Source organism: Neofelis nebulosa, chromosome 5 (assembly GCF_028018385.1).
Source record: "Neofelis nebulosa isolate mNeoNeb1 chromosome 5, mNeoNeb1.pri, whole genome shotgun sequence".
Lineage (NCBI taxonomy): Eukaryota > Metazoa > Chordata > Mammalia > Carnivora > Felidae > Neofelis > Neofelis nebulosa.
Window position 1 is genome coordinate 86,744,505 of NC_080786.1, and position 16,487 is coordinate 86,760,991.

The 16,487-nt window shown below is 33.9% G+C and overlaps 1 protein-coding gene and 1 pseudogene across 29 annotated transcripts in view; both read left to right on the forward strand.

The window, feature by feature from the left end:
- DLG1 (discs large MAGUK scaffold protein 1) overlaps nucleotides 1–16,487 on the forward strand; it is a 275,368-nt gene that overhangs the window by 244,156 nt on the left and 14,725 nt on the right. For 16 of the 29 annotated variants that reach the window (XM_058730919.1, XM_058730920.1, XM_058730917.1 and 13 more), the window contains 5 exons: nucleotides 519–560; nucleotides 1,263–1,298; nucleotides 3,318–3,368; nucleotides 4,253–4,354; nucleotides 4,596–4,768. In XM_058730919.1, coding sequence (XP_058586902.1) covers nucleotides 519–560; nucleotides 1,263–1,298; nucleotides 3,318–3,368; nucleotides 4,253–4,354; nucleotides 4,596–4,768 — 404 coding nt within the window. The remainder of the gene's footprint in view (nucleotides 1–518; nucleotides 561–1,262; nucleotides 1,299–3,317; nucleotides 3,369–4,252; nucleotides 4,355–4,595; nucleotides 4,769–16,487) is intronic. The other 13 variants (XM_058730923.1, XM_058730924.1, XM_058730931.1 and 10 more) reach the window with 2 other exon arrangements.
- On the forward strand, nucleotides 13,792–13,892 carry LOC131513273 (U6 spliceosomal RNA; annotated as a pseudogene).

Genomic DNA, 16,487 nt, shown 5'->3' on the forward strand with positions numbered 1-16,487 from the left:
CCATTTGACTTTTTTTTGAGGCATCTGAATCTATGACATCTAAAATGCTTTATATGATCTCAAAAACATGGATTTTCATTTCTCTACAGGAACAAGAAAGAAGCTGAACTAAAAGCAAGATCATTTCTTTTTTAAGACATTCCTTCATTAAAATGGCCATCTGTTTGGTCAAATACAACTTATCTCTTCTCTTTTTGGGTTCTGTGTCTACATTTGGACTAGGATCACTTTGCCCTCTTTGTCATATTCTACTTGATATTTGTCATAGATTTTGTTTGTAATCTGTGTTGTACAAAAATGGAGCATTTTCCTTAATTACAGGGTTTTTTTTCCTTCCTAATTCATATTTATTTGAAAAAAACAAAATTTTCAAGGAAAATCAAAAATGACTTTTAAAAATGGAGTATGTGATTTATATCGCAATATTTTGTAATGTCATCTTGTGTTTATCTTGATAATTTGCTTTTTTTAAACTCATGACACTTTTCTTTATTTTTTCCATTGTCCTGCAATTTCAGAGCATATAACTTCTAATGCCAGCGATAGTGAAAGTAGTTACCGTAAGTGTTTTAAGTTACTTGTTCTTTTGTAATCACAAGTAATACATACCCTTTGGGAGTTTTTGCCTTAGTGATGTGTTCTAAAAACAAAATCAGATGCGTAATATTTTAAAATCAGGGAGAGCCAAGTAAAAGTCTGTACTTCAGAAATAAAGTCCTATATGTACAACAATTTCCAAAAATTTATAAAATTCTAAAATCCTTTTTACAAACAGTACTATTTGTATGCACAGTACACTTATATGTATGTATCTTTTACAAGAAAAAAATCTGGTTAAATGAGGGATAAACTTGTATTTTGCCATTTTCTTTAGTAATTTTGTTTTTAATATGAGCATTAAAATGTTTTTAAGTAATGCTAAATTTTTGTTAGCTTTATGTCCTTTTTTATTCTTTGTCACCAGTTCTGGGTTAACTGTTCTGGGTTAAGTTATTATTTATTACCAGCATCTGGTGAACATACACGATGAAGGAAAATTTTTCAACAGTTGCTCAAACAATAATACTGATTTCTTTCTGGTGTACTGTGTTACATTCTTGGTATCATATTGCTAAGTGAACTATGCAAGCATGTGAAGTTTTTTTAACAGATTTGGGCATGGGAGTAACAGGGGGAGTGCATGAATTTATCAGTTGTGGTACCGTAAAAATTAAAATTGCTTTTCTAACTTTTTTTTTTTTTACTGCTGTCTAATGTGAAAGTAATCTTGATTACAGATGAGTATGGCTGCTCAAAAGGTCCATCCTGTTAATATCAGTCTCTGATATTTTTTCATGTTGACAATATATACTTTTAACCCTCATTCATTTCATTGGTTGTTATTTTTTGCATAATAGTTACATAACAATTTTCTTTTTTTTTGGTATGGGAATGTGATTTCTTATTAGTGTTTTATTAATGTGTAATCAGAACTCACCATAGAGCAGTTGAGTAGCTTTCTAGTCTAAAAAGAGGTAATGAAAGTATATACTGTCTGTCTCACCATTTGCATGAATTGTTAGGTGTGGAATATTCAAATTGCATGTTTTTGCTAATATATAAACCATGTTTTACAGTACTTTAAAAAGCAGCTTGTAAGTATGTATTTTATACATTATGATAATAAATAAAACAGTGAAATACACTTTTAAAGCAGTGAAATATACTTTTAAAGCCAGTATATGAATTTAAAAGCTCTACAGCTGCATACATGTAATATAAACCAGTGACAAATTTAATGAAAAGGTTGCTATAGAATCTTGATAATCAAGGGGAATATCCTCAAATATATTATACAACATTGATTGTTTTTATTGAACTGCTTGAAGTAACAGTCCTTCCTAGTTTGTTTTCTATACGTGTGTGTGTGTGTGTGTGTGTGTGTGTGTGTGTGTGTGTGTTAAGAATCCCAGGAATTTTTAACTCTCTCTTTAGTTCATTTTGCTGAGTGAAGATATAATTTGTAGACTTTTTTTTATTGAGGATATTCTTAAGCTCTAAGCCTTTAATCTTAAAGGATTTAACTTCTGAATTCAAATCAAAGCAAAATATATTTTCTGTCTATGTGATTCATAGTTAGAAGGGAAGGATTTAGTTTTAGTTAAAGCTTTTTTTTTTAATTGGCTTTATTAAGCAATTCATGAATTGAGCAGCATCCCATCTAGTAGTAGAAGGGAGTACCCTTATCTAAAGCTTTTTTAAACTCATTTTTTTGTTTTAATATTGTTTTTCCTTTTTTTTTTTTTTTTTTTTTTTTAATTATATCATGGGAGAGGGGCAGGGAGACAAAGGGAGGGCATCTTAAGCATCTCCACACAGAGTGTGGAGCCAGACATGGAGCTTGATCCCACAACCCCAGGATTATGACCTGATCCAAAATCAAGAGTTGGGACACTCAACCAGCTGAGCCACACAGGCACCGCTAAACTCACTTTAAATGTTATATATGTATTATTTTTTCACTTTTTTAATGTTTATTTCTGAGAGGGAGAGAGAGAGAGAGAGACACACACAAGCATGAGTGGGGGAGGGGCAGAAAGAAGGAGGCACAGAATCAGAAGCAGGCTCCAGGCTTCGAGCTTTCAGCACAGAGCCTGATGCAGGGCTCGAACCCAAAAACCTCAAGATTATGACCTGAGCCAAAGTCAGATGCTTAACTGACTGAGCCACCCAGGTGCCCCATAAATGTTATATTTTTAATTGAATAAATGAATTATTAGAACAATTAGTAAATTTTTTTTACCAGTAAAATACTGACTATAGTTTTACCTTTATATTAATTTTTTTATTATAATCATAATTATAAAAAATAAATATATCCTGTTAAATATTGTATCTGGTGGGACCAAAAGAACAACATATTCTTAATAGCAGTAAATTGCATAAATATGCATATATGTAGAACTGTTCTTTAAAAAGTTAATCTTTAAGAGACTTAATAGTTCTCAGCTTCTGAATAAAAATTAATATCACATGCTTGACATCACAAATAAGATTTTAAATAGATCTAATGATAGTTTAAAACACAGAATAACAGAAAAGTAGTTGTTAAATAGCACATTTATATTTTGTTTTTACATTTATCAAACTTATGACTTTATAATTTGCCACTTTTTTTTTTTTTTTTTTTTACTAAATCTTGCCGGAAATAATTCACAAAGTACATCTTTGCTGTTTTCTCAGGAAAGTGCCAGTAATTTATATGTTATGTATGACGAATTAAATTAGCATTAGTTATCTTAATAGATTTTCTCATCTGTATTTCAACTTTCTAATAGGTGGTCAAGAAGAATATGTCTTATCTTATGAGCCAGTGAATCAACAAGAAGGTTTGTGAAGTCTGTTGATTTATAATCTAATAGAAAAATATACTTCTTACTTTGGAAAATAGGCTAACTTATACCTCAAAATAATGTTTATTAGAATTTTGCTATATTTTTTCTATAAATATAGAAATCTGCTATATGTATCTTGTGAAGTGTGGTTTAGTTTACAGTGTTAGAATTTAGTCATTTTGTATTAGCTGTTTTATATTGCTATTTTATTTTCTAAGCAGCTTCTTTCCAGTGTTTATGATAGGGTCACTGTCCTTCAGTGACCCTTGTTCAAGATTTTGTAAACATCTTTGATCTTTCTCTGTTTTCATCTCCCTTGTCCAGTCAGTTTCTAGGTCCTATTTATCCTTCTCTCATTATCTTCCTTATTTATAACCTTCTTTTCATCCCTCCTACCATAATTCTGATCCTATCAATCTCCCTGCTTTTAGCATAATCCTTTACAATCCAGTGTAAGGTATAATCCACTTCTATTAAATCATCTTTCTAGATCACTCCTGTAATTATATCACTTCTTACACCCAGTTTCTTTTTTGCCCTTCTTTGATCTGCTTCCTAACAATTCCTACTTCAGAAAAGATCAGTAAACACTAAACTGGTGTTTTCTCATTTGTAATGAGATGATACTAGCATTGTAGAGAAACACTATCTGCTAAATTCTGAATTTAACTTGGTTGAATTGCCAAGTTTATGACTTCTAATGGGAGATTAACTTAAGTTTAAGATCTGAAAAGTGTATAAACTAGCAAGTTAAGCATCATTGATGGAGAAAGAAAAAAATATTCTTTATAACATTTAAAGATATTTTTATTCTCTGGTGAAATACATTGATGTTTGTTGAGTGTTTATTCCTTTTAACATGCAGTTTATCTTTACAGTTAATTATACTCGACCAGTGATCATATTGGGACCTATGAAAGACAGGATAAATGATGACTTGATCTCTGAATTTCCTGACAAATTTGGATCATGTGTTCCTCGTAAGTAAGCCACATAAATATTCTTAATTATTGTTCTTAACATTTTGTCACCATGTGTCGTAAAAGCAAACATTACCATTTTTAATGGTTTATACTAAGTTATCAGTTATTCCTCCATATTGTCCCTTTTTAAGTTTCAATTAATCGCTGTTGTGTTAAACTTAACAAAACATTATTTAAGCAGAAAATGGATTTGTTATGTTTGTTAATACTAAACACTTCAAGTTATTTTCTTTTAAAGATACAACTAGACCAAAACGAGACTATGAGGTAGATGGAAGAGATTATCATTTTGTGACTTCAAGAGAGCAGATGGAAAAAGATATCCAGGAGCATAAATTTATTGAAGCTGGCCAGTATAATAACCATCTGTATGGAACAAGTGTCCAGTCTGTGCGGGAAGTAGCAGAAAAGGTAAGCACCATGGGCACCTGGCTGGCTCAGTCGGTAAAGCAGGTGACTCTTGATCTCAGGGTTATAAGTTCAAGCCCTATGTTAGATGTAGAGATTACTTAAAAATAAAAACTTAAAAAAAAACGTACCAGAGCAATTCGAGAATATAGTTTCTAATCAGATGTGCCTTTGATAGTATAAAAGAATGATGGGATAGAAACTTCTAATTCATATTTTTGAAAAAGTATAGGCTAAATATTGTAGCATTGATCATTTTAATATTATGAATTCAACTAAATACTTAATTTTAGATGACTTAGAAAAATACATAAAGTAGGTAAGGAAGATCAACAAAGAAAATGAGGACAGAAATGGTAACATGACTCTAAGAAGGGAGGTTGTTCTTATAAGGTCCTATACATTTGCTATACATAGACCTTGTATTTGGCAATAGCTTTCCAAACGTCTAGCATAATTAAAGAACTAAGACTAGCAATGTTCATTAATAACAATGAACCAGATGTTTAAGTATAGTTGTTCTTGTACTAAGACGAAATAAAAATTTCTCCCGAATAGTCATATTTAATTAACAACAGTGTAAAAAATGCTCAGCAGCTCTGTAACAGCAACAGATTTTCTGAAAGCATCCTTCAGATGATGATGTAGTCTGATGATATATTAACATTGAGTTAAAGCAGTTTTATGGTAAAGCCAAAACAGTGTATTCCAGACAAACTGCTATGCTCAAATTACTATTTGGACCTAGAAAGTAAACATCAAGAAATTATTTTATACCTTTAAAATTAGTGGTTTAAGACTCGGTAATGGAATACCTGTAAAACATAAAGCAATAATTCAGCATCTCAGTTTTCCATCTGTAAATACGACTCTTTTTTATAAGAGGCTTGGTTAACTCTGATTAGTTTTTAAAATTTTTTAAATGGAAATGTCCAGTGATGCCAAGAATTTGGGAAAGTAGAAATCTTAGATATTTTTAGTGGGTTATAAATTAATAGAACTTCTTTTGAGAAGAGTTTGGCAATACCTAAATAAATGCTTGTACCCTGTGACTCAAAAATATACTTCTTGGTATCTAAGTAGAAATTTACTTATGATGATTATGTATAAGAATGTTCATAGCTCTTTATAATAGTGAAAAATTGGAATCAACAAAGGGAAATGGTGAGGTGCCTGGGTGGCTCACTAGGTTAAGCGTCTGACTTTGACTCAGGTCATGATCTCACAGTCTGAGTTTAAGCTCCGTGTTGGGCTTTGTGCTGACAGCTCAGAGCCTGAAGCCTACTTCAGATTCTGTGTCTCCCCCTCTCTCTGCCCCTCCCTGCTTGCTCTCGCTCTCTCTCTCAAAAATAAATAAGCATAAAAAATTCTTTTAATAATTAAAAAAAAGGAAAATGGATAGTTAACTTATTTATGCAGTGGTATACAACAGCTAGAGTGAATAAACTAGAATATTCACTAGTGAGGTGTAACTACATTAATAAATCTCAAAATATAATGATGACTGTGAAGTTGCAAAGAAGACATACAGTATGATACTATCTACATAAATTTTAAAATAACATGAAACAGCCTGTATGGTTTTTGGATACATATTTAGTAAACATAAAAACATGGATGGGAATCATACACACGTATTTCAGGAATATACATAAGCCACTATTCACTGGTTTTCCTTTGGGAGGAAAGGGAAGAAAATTATAGCTTTAGCTTTATTCATGATGTTATATTTCTTCTAAATTCTTTAAAAATGTAAAAAACCACATCCTCACCCTAACTGAAAGATAATGTCCAAACTTCAAATTACTGACAAATGGAAAAGTAAGCACCAAGTCACAGCAAGCTATTTCTTGTGCAAGCCATGTAGAGAAGAAAATATTAGAAAGTTCCGTAAAGTAAGAATATTACAAGTTATGCTCTGATCACAATGCAGTAAAGCTATAAATGATGAGAAAATCAAAAACAGTAAGGCCCACCCAACTAGAAATTTTAAAACTACCTGTTAACTATTACATGAAAGAGAAAATACAAAATGAAATTATAAGTTTTCTTAATAACGAAAACAGTACATATCAGAATCCATGGGATACATTTAAAAGTGATCACAAGAAAATTCACAGCCTTAAAAACTTTTCCAAACAAAAATAAATAAGAATAAGTAAATAAATAAGAATAAGTAAAAGACTAGAAAGAAAGAAAGGGAGGGCATAGTAAAAATAAAAACAAAAATTACATGATAGGCAGAAGGAAGGAAATTATAAAAATCATAGAGGAAAACAGAAAAAGAAAACAAAAAGCAATAATCGATGAAACTCAATCGATGAAACCCAAAATTGGTTCTTTGAGAAGATCAGAGTCATTAATAAATGTTTAATCTGATCAGAAAAAGAGAAAAGACAAATTATCAATATCAGAAATGGGAGAGATCAAGGGATACAGGAGTACTGATGCATAGGGGCACTTGTACCCCAATGTTTATAGCAGCACTCTCAGCAATAGCCAAGATATGGAAAGATCCTAAATGTCCATCAACTGATGAATGGATAAAGAAATTGTGGTTTATATACACAATGGAGTACTACATGGCAATGAGAAAGAATGAAATATGGCCCTTTGTAGCAACGTGGATGGAACCGGAGAGTGTGATGCTAAGTGAAATAAGCCATACAGAGAAAGATACCATATGGTTTCACTCTTATGTGGATCCTGAGAAACTTAACAGAAACCCATGGGGGAGGGGAAGGAAAAAAAAAAAAAAGGAGAGGTTAGAGTGGGAGAGAGCCAAAGCATAAGAGACTTTTAAAAACTGAGAATAAACTGAGGACTGATGGGGGGGTGGGAGGGTATTGCTAGGTGATGGGTGATGGGTATTGAAGAGGGCATCTTTTGGGATGAGCACTGGGTGTTGTATGGAAACCAGTTTGACAATAAATTTCATATATTAAAAAAATTTTAAAAATAAAACCATCTCACAAAATTTAAACTAAAAACACTATATTATACTATCTTGCTTAAAGAAGAAGAATAATAAACACTGGTGTATAAAAGAAAAAAACAGAAATGGGAGAGATGACAATTTATAAATATTAAAAGGAAAATCAAAGAATATTAGGAACAACTTTATACCACTCAGTTCAACAATTTAGTTGAAATGGATAAATTCAGGGATGCCTGGGTGGCTCAGTCGGTTGAGCAACGAACTTCAGCTCAGGTCATGATCTCACAGTTTGTGAGTTGGAGCCCCGTATCAGGCTGTGTGCTGACAACTCAGAGCCTGGAGGCTGCTTCTGATTCTGTGTCTCCCTCTCTCTCTGCCCCTCCCCCACTGATGCTGTGTCTCTCTCTGTCTCAGAAATAAATAAACATTAAAAAATTAAAAAAAAAAAAAAAGAAATGGATAAATTCCTTGAAAGAAATAAACTACTTAAGCTTACTTAAGAAATATATCATTTGAATAGTCATATATGCTCTAAAGAGATTGATTTACATTTGAAAGTCACACACACAAAAATCTCCAGTTCCATGTGGCTTCACTAATAAATTCTACCAAACATTTAAAGAAGAATTCATGCCCATTTTTACCATAAAATTTAAAAAGAGGGAGTACTGTCCAATTCGTTCTGTGAGTCCAACATTACCTAAATTTCTAAATCTGAAAACACATTACAAAAAAACTACAGACCAATATTTCTTAGGAACATACCTACAGAAATGCTAAGCAAAATTTTAGCAAGTTGAATCTTAATATATAAAAAGGATAATATGCCACTGCCAAGTAGGATTTATGCAGTGAATAGAAGGTAAATACTAGAAAATCAGTTAGTGTAACTCACCATATTAAAAAGGAACTTATGGTTCCTTTTTTTCCTAAAAAAGGAAAATGATAAAATTATCTCCAGAGTTAAAGAAAAGCATTTGACAAAATCCAACACCCATCAGAAACATGTCAAGGATATCTATTTTTACCACTTGTTTTCAGCATTATGCTAGAAGTCCTAGCCTGTGCAATAAGTCAAAAGAAGAAATAAAAGTTGTTCAGTTTGGAGAGGAAGAAGTAAAATTGTGTTCATTTGCAGATGACATGATTGTCTATGTAAAAAGTCTGATAGAATTTACCCCCAAAAAACTACTAGAATTAGTAAATTTAGCAACAGGGATGCCTGGGTGGCTCAGTCAGTTAAGTGTCCAACCCTTGTTTTAAGCTCAGGTCATGATCTCACAGTTCGTGGGTTCAAGCCCCATGTCATGCGCTGCCCTGACTGCTAGGAGCCTGCTTAAGATTCTCTCTCTCTCTCTCTCTCTCTCTCTCTCTCTCTCTCTCTGCCCCTCCCCTGCTCACACATGCATGCACACTCTCTCTCTCAAAAATAAACATTTTTAAAAAATAAGTTGAGCAAGAATGAAGGGTACAGTATCATTCATTATACAAATCCTATGTACTTAAACCACACGTAAGTTGAAATTGTGAAAAACATTACTTATAGTAGTCTCGAAAAATATTAAATACTTAGAAATAAATCTGACACAAGATTTATAGATCAGTACACTAAGAACCACAAAGCATTGCTGAGAGAATTAAAGACCTAAATAAGTGGAGAAATACACTATGTTCATGGTTTCTAAGACTTCATATTATGTAGATGTCAGTTACCTCTAAATTGAGCTTGTAGACTCAGTACAACTCCAATCAAAATCTGAGTAGGGGCATCTGGATGGCTCAGTTGGTTGAGCCTCCGACTTCAGCTCCGATCATGATTTGTGGGTGGTTGGTTCAAGGCCCCACATCAGGCTCTGTGCTGACAGCTAAGAGCCTGGAGCCTGATTCAGATTCATATTCATTCTCTCTCTCTCTCTCTCTCTCTCTCTCTGTCAAAAATAAATAAACATTAAAAACATTTTAATAAAAAAATTATAAGCAGACCTTTTTGTAGAAAATAACATGCTAATTGTAAAGCTTATAGGAAATGCAAAAATCTAGAATAGCCAAAACAACTTCGAAAAAAATCCGAGATGAAGGACTCACACTGCGTGTTTTGAGACTTATAAAAATACAGTAATCAAGATACTGTGGTAGTGGCATGAAGACATACAAGTAGATCAGGACATAGTAGAGAATTCTTAAATGGACCCATATATATATGGGCAACTGTGGACAAAAGTACAACAGCAGATCAGTGGAGAAAGGGATTGTCTTTTCAACAAATGGTGCTGGAGCAATTGACTAGCCATGCCTCATATCATATACAAAAATTAACTAAAAAATAGATTATAAATGTAAACCCTAAAAATATAAACCTTGTTGAAGAAAACATTGGAGAAGAATCTTAATGACTGGTTTTGGCAAAGGTTTCTAAGATAGTATAGCAAAAACACAATCCATAAAAGAAAATAATGACAAATTGGATTTCATCGAAATTAAAACTTCTGCTCCTAAAAAACACTGTTAAAGGAATAAAAAGACAAGTCATATAGTAGGAGAAAATACTTTCAAATCATACATATATTTTCATCTCATGAAAGACTTTTATCCAGAACATGTAAAGAACTCTTACAATAATAAAGACAACCCAATTTAAAAATGGGCAAACTGGGGCGCCTGGGTGGCGCAGTCGGTTAAGCGTCCGACTTCAGCCAGGTCACGATCTCGCAGTCCGTGAGTTCGAGCCCCGCGTCAGGCTCTGGGCTGATGGCTCGGAGCCTGGAGCCTGTTTCCGATTCTGTGTCTCCCTCTCTCTCTGCCCCTCCCCCGTTCATGCTCTGTCTCTCTCTGTCCCAAAAATAAATAAAAAACGTTGAAAAAAAAATTTAAAAAAAAAAAAAATGGGCAAACTATTGGGGCACCTTGGTGGCTCAGTCAGTTGAGAATCAGATTCTCAGTTTCAGCTCAGGTCATGATCTCACAGTTGGTAGGGTCAAGCTTCATGTCAGGCTCTGTGCTGATAAGGCCCGAGCCTCCTTGGGATTCTGTCTCTTCTTCTCCCTGCCCCTTCACTGTTGTCTGTCTGTCTGTCTGTCTGTCTCTCTCTCTCTCTCTCTCTCCCCCCCTTTCTGTCTCCCCACCCTCTCCCTCTCCCCCGCCCCTTTCCCCTGTTCCCTCTTTCCCCTTCCCCCCGCCCTCGAATTTTAAAAAAGTTTTCTTTTTATGTTATTTATTTATTTTTATTAAGTTTTTTATTTTAATTCCAGTATTGATAACATACAGTGTTATATTAGCTTCAGGGGTACAATATGGTAATTCAACAATTCCATACATTACTCCATGCTCATCGTGGTAAGTGTGCTCTTTAATCCCCTCACCTATTTCACCCACCCACATACCCACCTCCCCTCTGGTAACCATTGATACAAAGGTAGAGTTTTGAGTTGGTTTTACTCTTGTGCACATTTTGACTTCCTCACACCCCACCACAGGCTGTTACCATCACCTTGTACACCAATTCTAAAGCCCACCTGAGTTCCCCAGAGTGAGACCGAGGGTAACACAGGGCTTAGAGTGGGCTCAGAATATTCCACCCCAAAATACGCCAGTTTGATATATTGACTATTTTGAGCTAAAGGCACTTGAAAAACAACAGGTGTAAGAAAGGCACAATGATTTCCCCTTTTCCTCCTGAAAACAGGAGATAAAACTCCCATATGTAACAGACCCTCCCCTGCATCTGGAGGAAAAGAACATTCTCATCACCACAGACAGGGAGTCAAGGCCAAGTTGAATTTTTACAAACAAATTTAACCAAAGTAACCCCTATCTTCCTTTAGTCTCCTCATACATTTTAGTTACTTTTTCATAATTACTACTCTTTGTTCAATCTAGTATATAAAAAAATTTTCTAATGGGCAAAGTATTTAAAAAGACATTTCTCTAAACAAGATATACAAATGGCCAATAAAAACATGAAAAGACATCCATCATAATCAGTCATTAAGGAAATGCAAATTGAAACCATAATTAGGTGCCACTACACACCCATCAGAATTACCAAGCTTTGACAGAGCTATAGAGCAATCGGAACTCTCATAGACTTTGCTGGGTGAGAAAATAAAATGATACAACCACTTTGAAAAAGAGTTTAAACATACACCTACCGTATGATCCACTTCTGGAGAAAAGAGAACATGTCCATACAACGATAATCTCTAATAACAGAAAGCAGACCAGTGGTTCTCACGAATTGAGATCATGACCTGAGCTGAGATCAAGAATGGGACACTTAACTGACTGAGCCCATGCTCACCCATGCACCCCTACTATATCCTTTCTGAATTGTCAACTCACATATATTCTTTTTTACAATAAAAGTAATTAATAAAAATTTTTTTTAAGAATTTAAGGTAGAAAATAGAAAAGTAGAAAATCTAGAAAAAGTTAACACAATAGACAAACCATGAGTTGACCTGAATTTTTTAAGAAGAAAAATAACAAGTAATAGAAACAGGAAATGACAAGGGAATATACCATTGAAATAAGAGGAAATCACAAGACTACTTTCTATATCTGTATATAAATAATATTTTTTAAGTTTGTTTATTTTGAGAGACAGAGAAAGCACAAGTGGTGGAGGGGCAGAGACAGAGAGGGAGAGAGAGAAAATCCCAAGTAGGTTCTGCACTGCCAGCACAGAGCCTGATGTGGGGATCAAACTCATGAAACCATGAGATAATGACCTGAGCCAAAACCAAGAGTTGGACCAACTGAGCCATGCAGGTGTCTGTATATAAATAAATTTCAAACTTGGTTGCAGGGCGCCTCGGTGGCTCAGTTGGTTAAGCGTCTGACTCTTGATTTCAGCTCAGGTCATGATCTCACAGTTTGTGAGTTCAAGCCCCGCATCAGGCTCTGTGCTGACAGTGAAGAACCTGCTTGAGATTCTGTCTCCCTCTTTCTCTGCCCCTCTCCTGATCAGTCTCTATTTCTCTCTGTGTCAAAATAAAGAAACATGAGGGGGAAAAAACTTGGTTGCAATGGAAATTTTTTTAGAAAACTATGGTATACCAAAATTGACCTGTCAGAAATGGAAAGCTTTCTTTAGAAGAAATAGAGCATGTTATCAAGGAACTACCCCACCCACAAAGAGCACCAGGCACAGATGGCTTCACAGGAGAATTCTATCTAATCCCAAAGGTTAGACTGTTCTAGAGCTCTACAAACTGTTCAAGAGCATTCTTTTTATGAAGCAAGTATAATATTGATATCTAAGCCAGCTAGAGACAGAAAAAAATCATAGACCAATATCACAAATACTAATGCAAAAACATTAAATATTTTAGGAAACAGAATCCCATAGCACGTTGCAAAACTAATACACCATAACCAAATGGGATTAAAGAAATTTAAGGTCAGCTCAAAGTTAGGAAATTCATCAATATAATCTACCACAGATCTAAAGAGAAAAATCAAAAATTTCCAGATGCCTAAAAATCTTTTGGTAGAATTCAGTACCTTACCAGGGGGAAGAAAAACTTAAAAATACAGAGATTGGTGTTACTTTTAAAAAAGAAAAGGAGATGGGGCACTTGGCTGACTCAGTCAAAAGAGCATGTGACTCTTGATTTCCAGGTCATGAGTTCAACTTCCACGTGGGGTGTAGAGATAAATAAATTTTTTAAAGCTGTAAAAAAAGAGAGATTTAGATGGATGAATGGATGGATACATATTCTTACTTTTAAATATTTAATGGGAAAAATACAAGGCAAAATACGAGGAAATTCCATTATGTTGAAGAACAAAGCAAGGATGTCTATTATCTCCACTACTATTCAACGTTGTACCCAAGGTATTCATTGTACTTGAGGCATTAGTCAATGCTGTTAGACCAGAGAAATCAATTAGAGGCATAGAACTGGGGGGAAAGTAAAACTAGCTAGATTTTCAGATAGTAGTATACCTGGGAAATCATACAAAATCTATCATAAAATTTATTTTGTAAAATAAATTATAAAGTATTATAAAATTAAAGACAATTATAAAATGAAAGTCACTTAAAAAAAACTAGAGTAAGGTTATCCGTATATAAAATTAAGATGTGGTGCTCACTTCGGCTGCACATATACTAAAATTAGAAGTATACAGAAAAGATTAGCATGGCTCCTGCTCAAGGATATCACACAAAGAATAATATGGATATGTCAAAAAGACACAGAAGCCAGCCTGTGGAGCCCCCAAGTGGCCAAAATGTTTAAATGGTTATAACTAATTATAACATAAAGAATAAAATAAGTGGGAATCCAAGCTGGTGCAGCCACTCTGGAAAACAGTATGGAGGTTCCTCAAAAAACTAAAAAGAGAGCTACCCTGCGACCCAGCAATTGCACTACTAGGCATTTATCCAAGAGATACAGATGTGCTGTTTCGAAGGGACACATGCACCCCCATGTTTATAGCAGTACTATCAACAATAGCCAAAGTATGGAAAGAGCCCAAATGTCCATCGATGAATGAATGGATAAAGAAGATGTACTATATGTGTGTGTGTGTGTGTGTGCGCGCGCGTGCACGCGCGCGCAATGGAGTATTACTTGGCAATCAAAAAGAATGAAATCTTGCCATTTGCAACTACGTGGATGGAACTGGAGGGTATTATGCTAAGTCAAATTAGTCAGTCAGAGACAAAAATCATATGACTTCACTCATATGAGGACTTTAAGAGACAAAACAGATGAACATAAGGGAAGGGAAACAAAAATAATATAAAAACAGGGAGGAGAACAAGACGGAGGAGACTAATAAATATGGAGAACAAACTGAGGGTTATGGGAGGGGTTGTGGGGGGGCGTGGGCTAAATGGGTAATGGGCACTAAGGAATCTACTCCTGAAATCATTGTTGCACTATATGCTAATTTGGATGTAAATTTAAAAAAATAAAAAATAAAACAAGTTAAAATAAAAAAGAATAAAATAAGGATCCAAGAATCCATAATGGTACCAATAAGTACATGAATAAATAAATAAACTGATAGAAGGGAAAGCTTTGCCTTAACATTAGAATATCTAATAAAGATAGGAAGAATGATGATATTGGGAGCTCTCCCTGGACAACCACCATGGTAATAATTGTTCATAATAATAGTTCAAACAAGAACTATCAGTGTTTGCTAAAATTAGTGAGTGAATTACTATCTTATGAGAAACAGGGTATTTACATCTCAACAAATCCTCCCCCAAAATACTTACCAGTTACAAAGGAAAAAAATTGTAATTTTATAATGAACGTGGCAGATAAAACCTTAAGTGATCAAAATTAACATCACTAGCATAGTAATGGGACAAATAGATATTATATGCCTCTTGATATGATGAATTGAGAAGGATACAGCATCACTTCTGTGGTATTCCTGCCAAAATGTGTAGCATGGGAAATATCAGGTACACCAGGGTTGAGGCATATTCTTTGAAAAAAGAAAATAATCTGTACTCTTCAAAAATATCAAGATCGTGGAAGACAAAGACTGAAGAACTATGCCAGATTGACAGACTAAAGAGACATTACAACCAAATGCAATGTATGATCTTGGATTGGATCCTGAACCAGGAACTTTTTTTTCTTTTGTACTAAAGGACATTAGATGGCCAACTGAAATTATACTGTGATTATATAAGAGATGTCATTGTTTTTAGGAAATAGGGGGTGAAGTATTATGTCTGCAATTTACTCTCAAATTGTTTTGTATGTATATAGAGAGGAATAAAATAAAGCAAACATGATAGAATGTTAATGTTTCAGCATAGCATTTTTTTAATTCCTGAGCAATCACATAAAATATTAATGTCTAATAAAAATAGATAGTGGGTACATATGTATGTATTGTTTTCTTTTTTTTTTTAATTTTTTTTTTGAGTATTTTTTAAGAGAGAGCACGCATGCAGGCAGTAGAGGGGCAGAGAGAAGGGGAGAGAGACAGAATCCCAAGCAGGCTCCACACTATCAGCACAGTCCAACGTGCGGCTCAAACTCACAAACCGTGAAATCATAACTTGAGCTGAAGTCAAAAGTCAGACGCTTAATCAACTAAGCCACCCAGGTTCCCTGTGTCTATTATTTTCTATATGTTTGAAGTCTTATACAGTATTAAATTTTTTATTTTAAATATTCCTACTAAATTGAAATTGTTTATTGAAGTACACTTAAGCCCTTAGATTATAAAATGCATGATAAGGCAGTATGTAATTTAAAATACAATAAAATCTATTTGATAAGTTATGATTACTACCCTATTTAACATGAACACACTCATCTTTATTAAAAATCCAAATGGCCTTTGTAAGTGAATTTAAGCATTTTCAGAAAAGTGTCTTAAATCCAGAAGTGGGGTCCCCAATTGCCAGTTTGTGTTAAAGTCCCCAATAAAATGAGAAATAAATTAGTGGTATATAAGGTTTTATAAATTTCAATTTATTCAGTTTTAAAGATTCTTCTTCATTTTAGGTATTTTCCCTCTTGTTGATTATGTATTGTTTTATGAAATGGTGGTTGTAGTAAGGTGGTTTATTAGGTGTTTAGGGTGTTTTATTTTTCTTGGTAAAATAAGTTAGGAACCCCATATTGGTTGCCATTTGGAGACCAATCTATGAAAACTAGGAGTAAGGGAACTGTATTTTCATTCCTTTTTAAATGTAATATTTGAAAATGGAAAATTAATTATTCATAGTCATCATTCATTGTCTTCATTTCCCCTCTGAAATTTGCTAACAGAAATGACAAGTTTGCTTAAAGTGAACAGGAT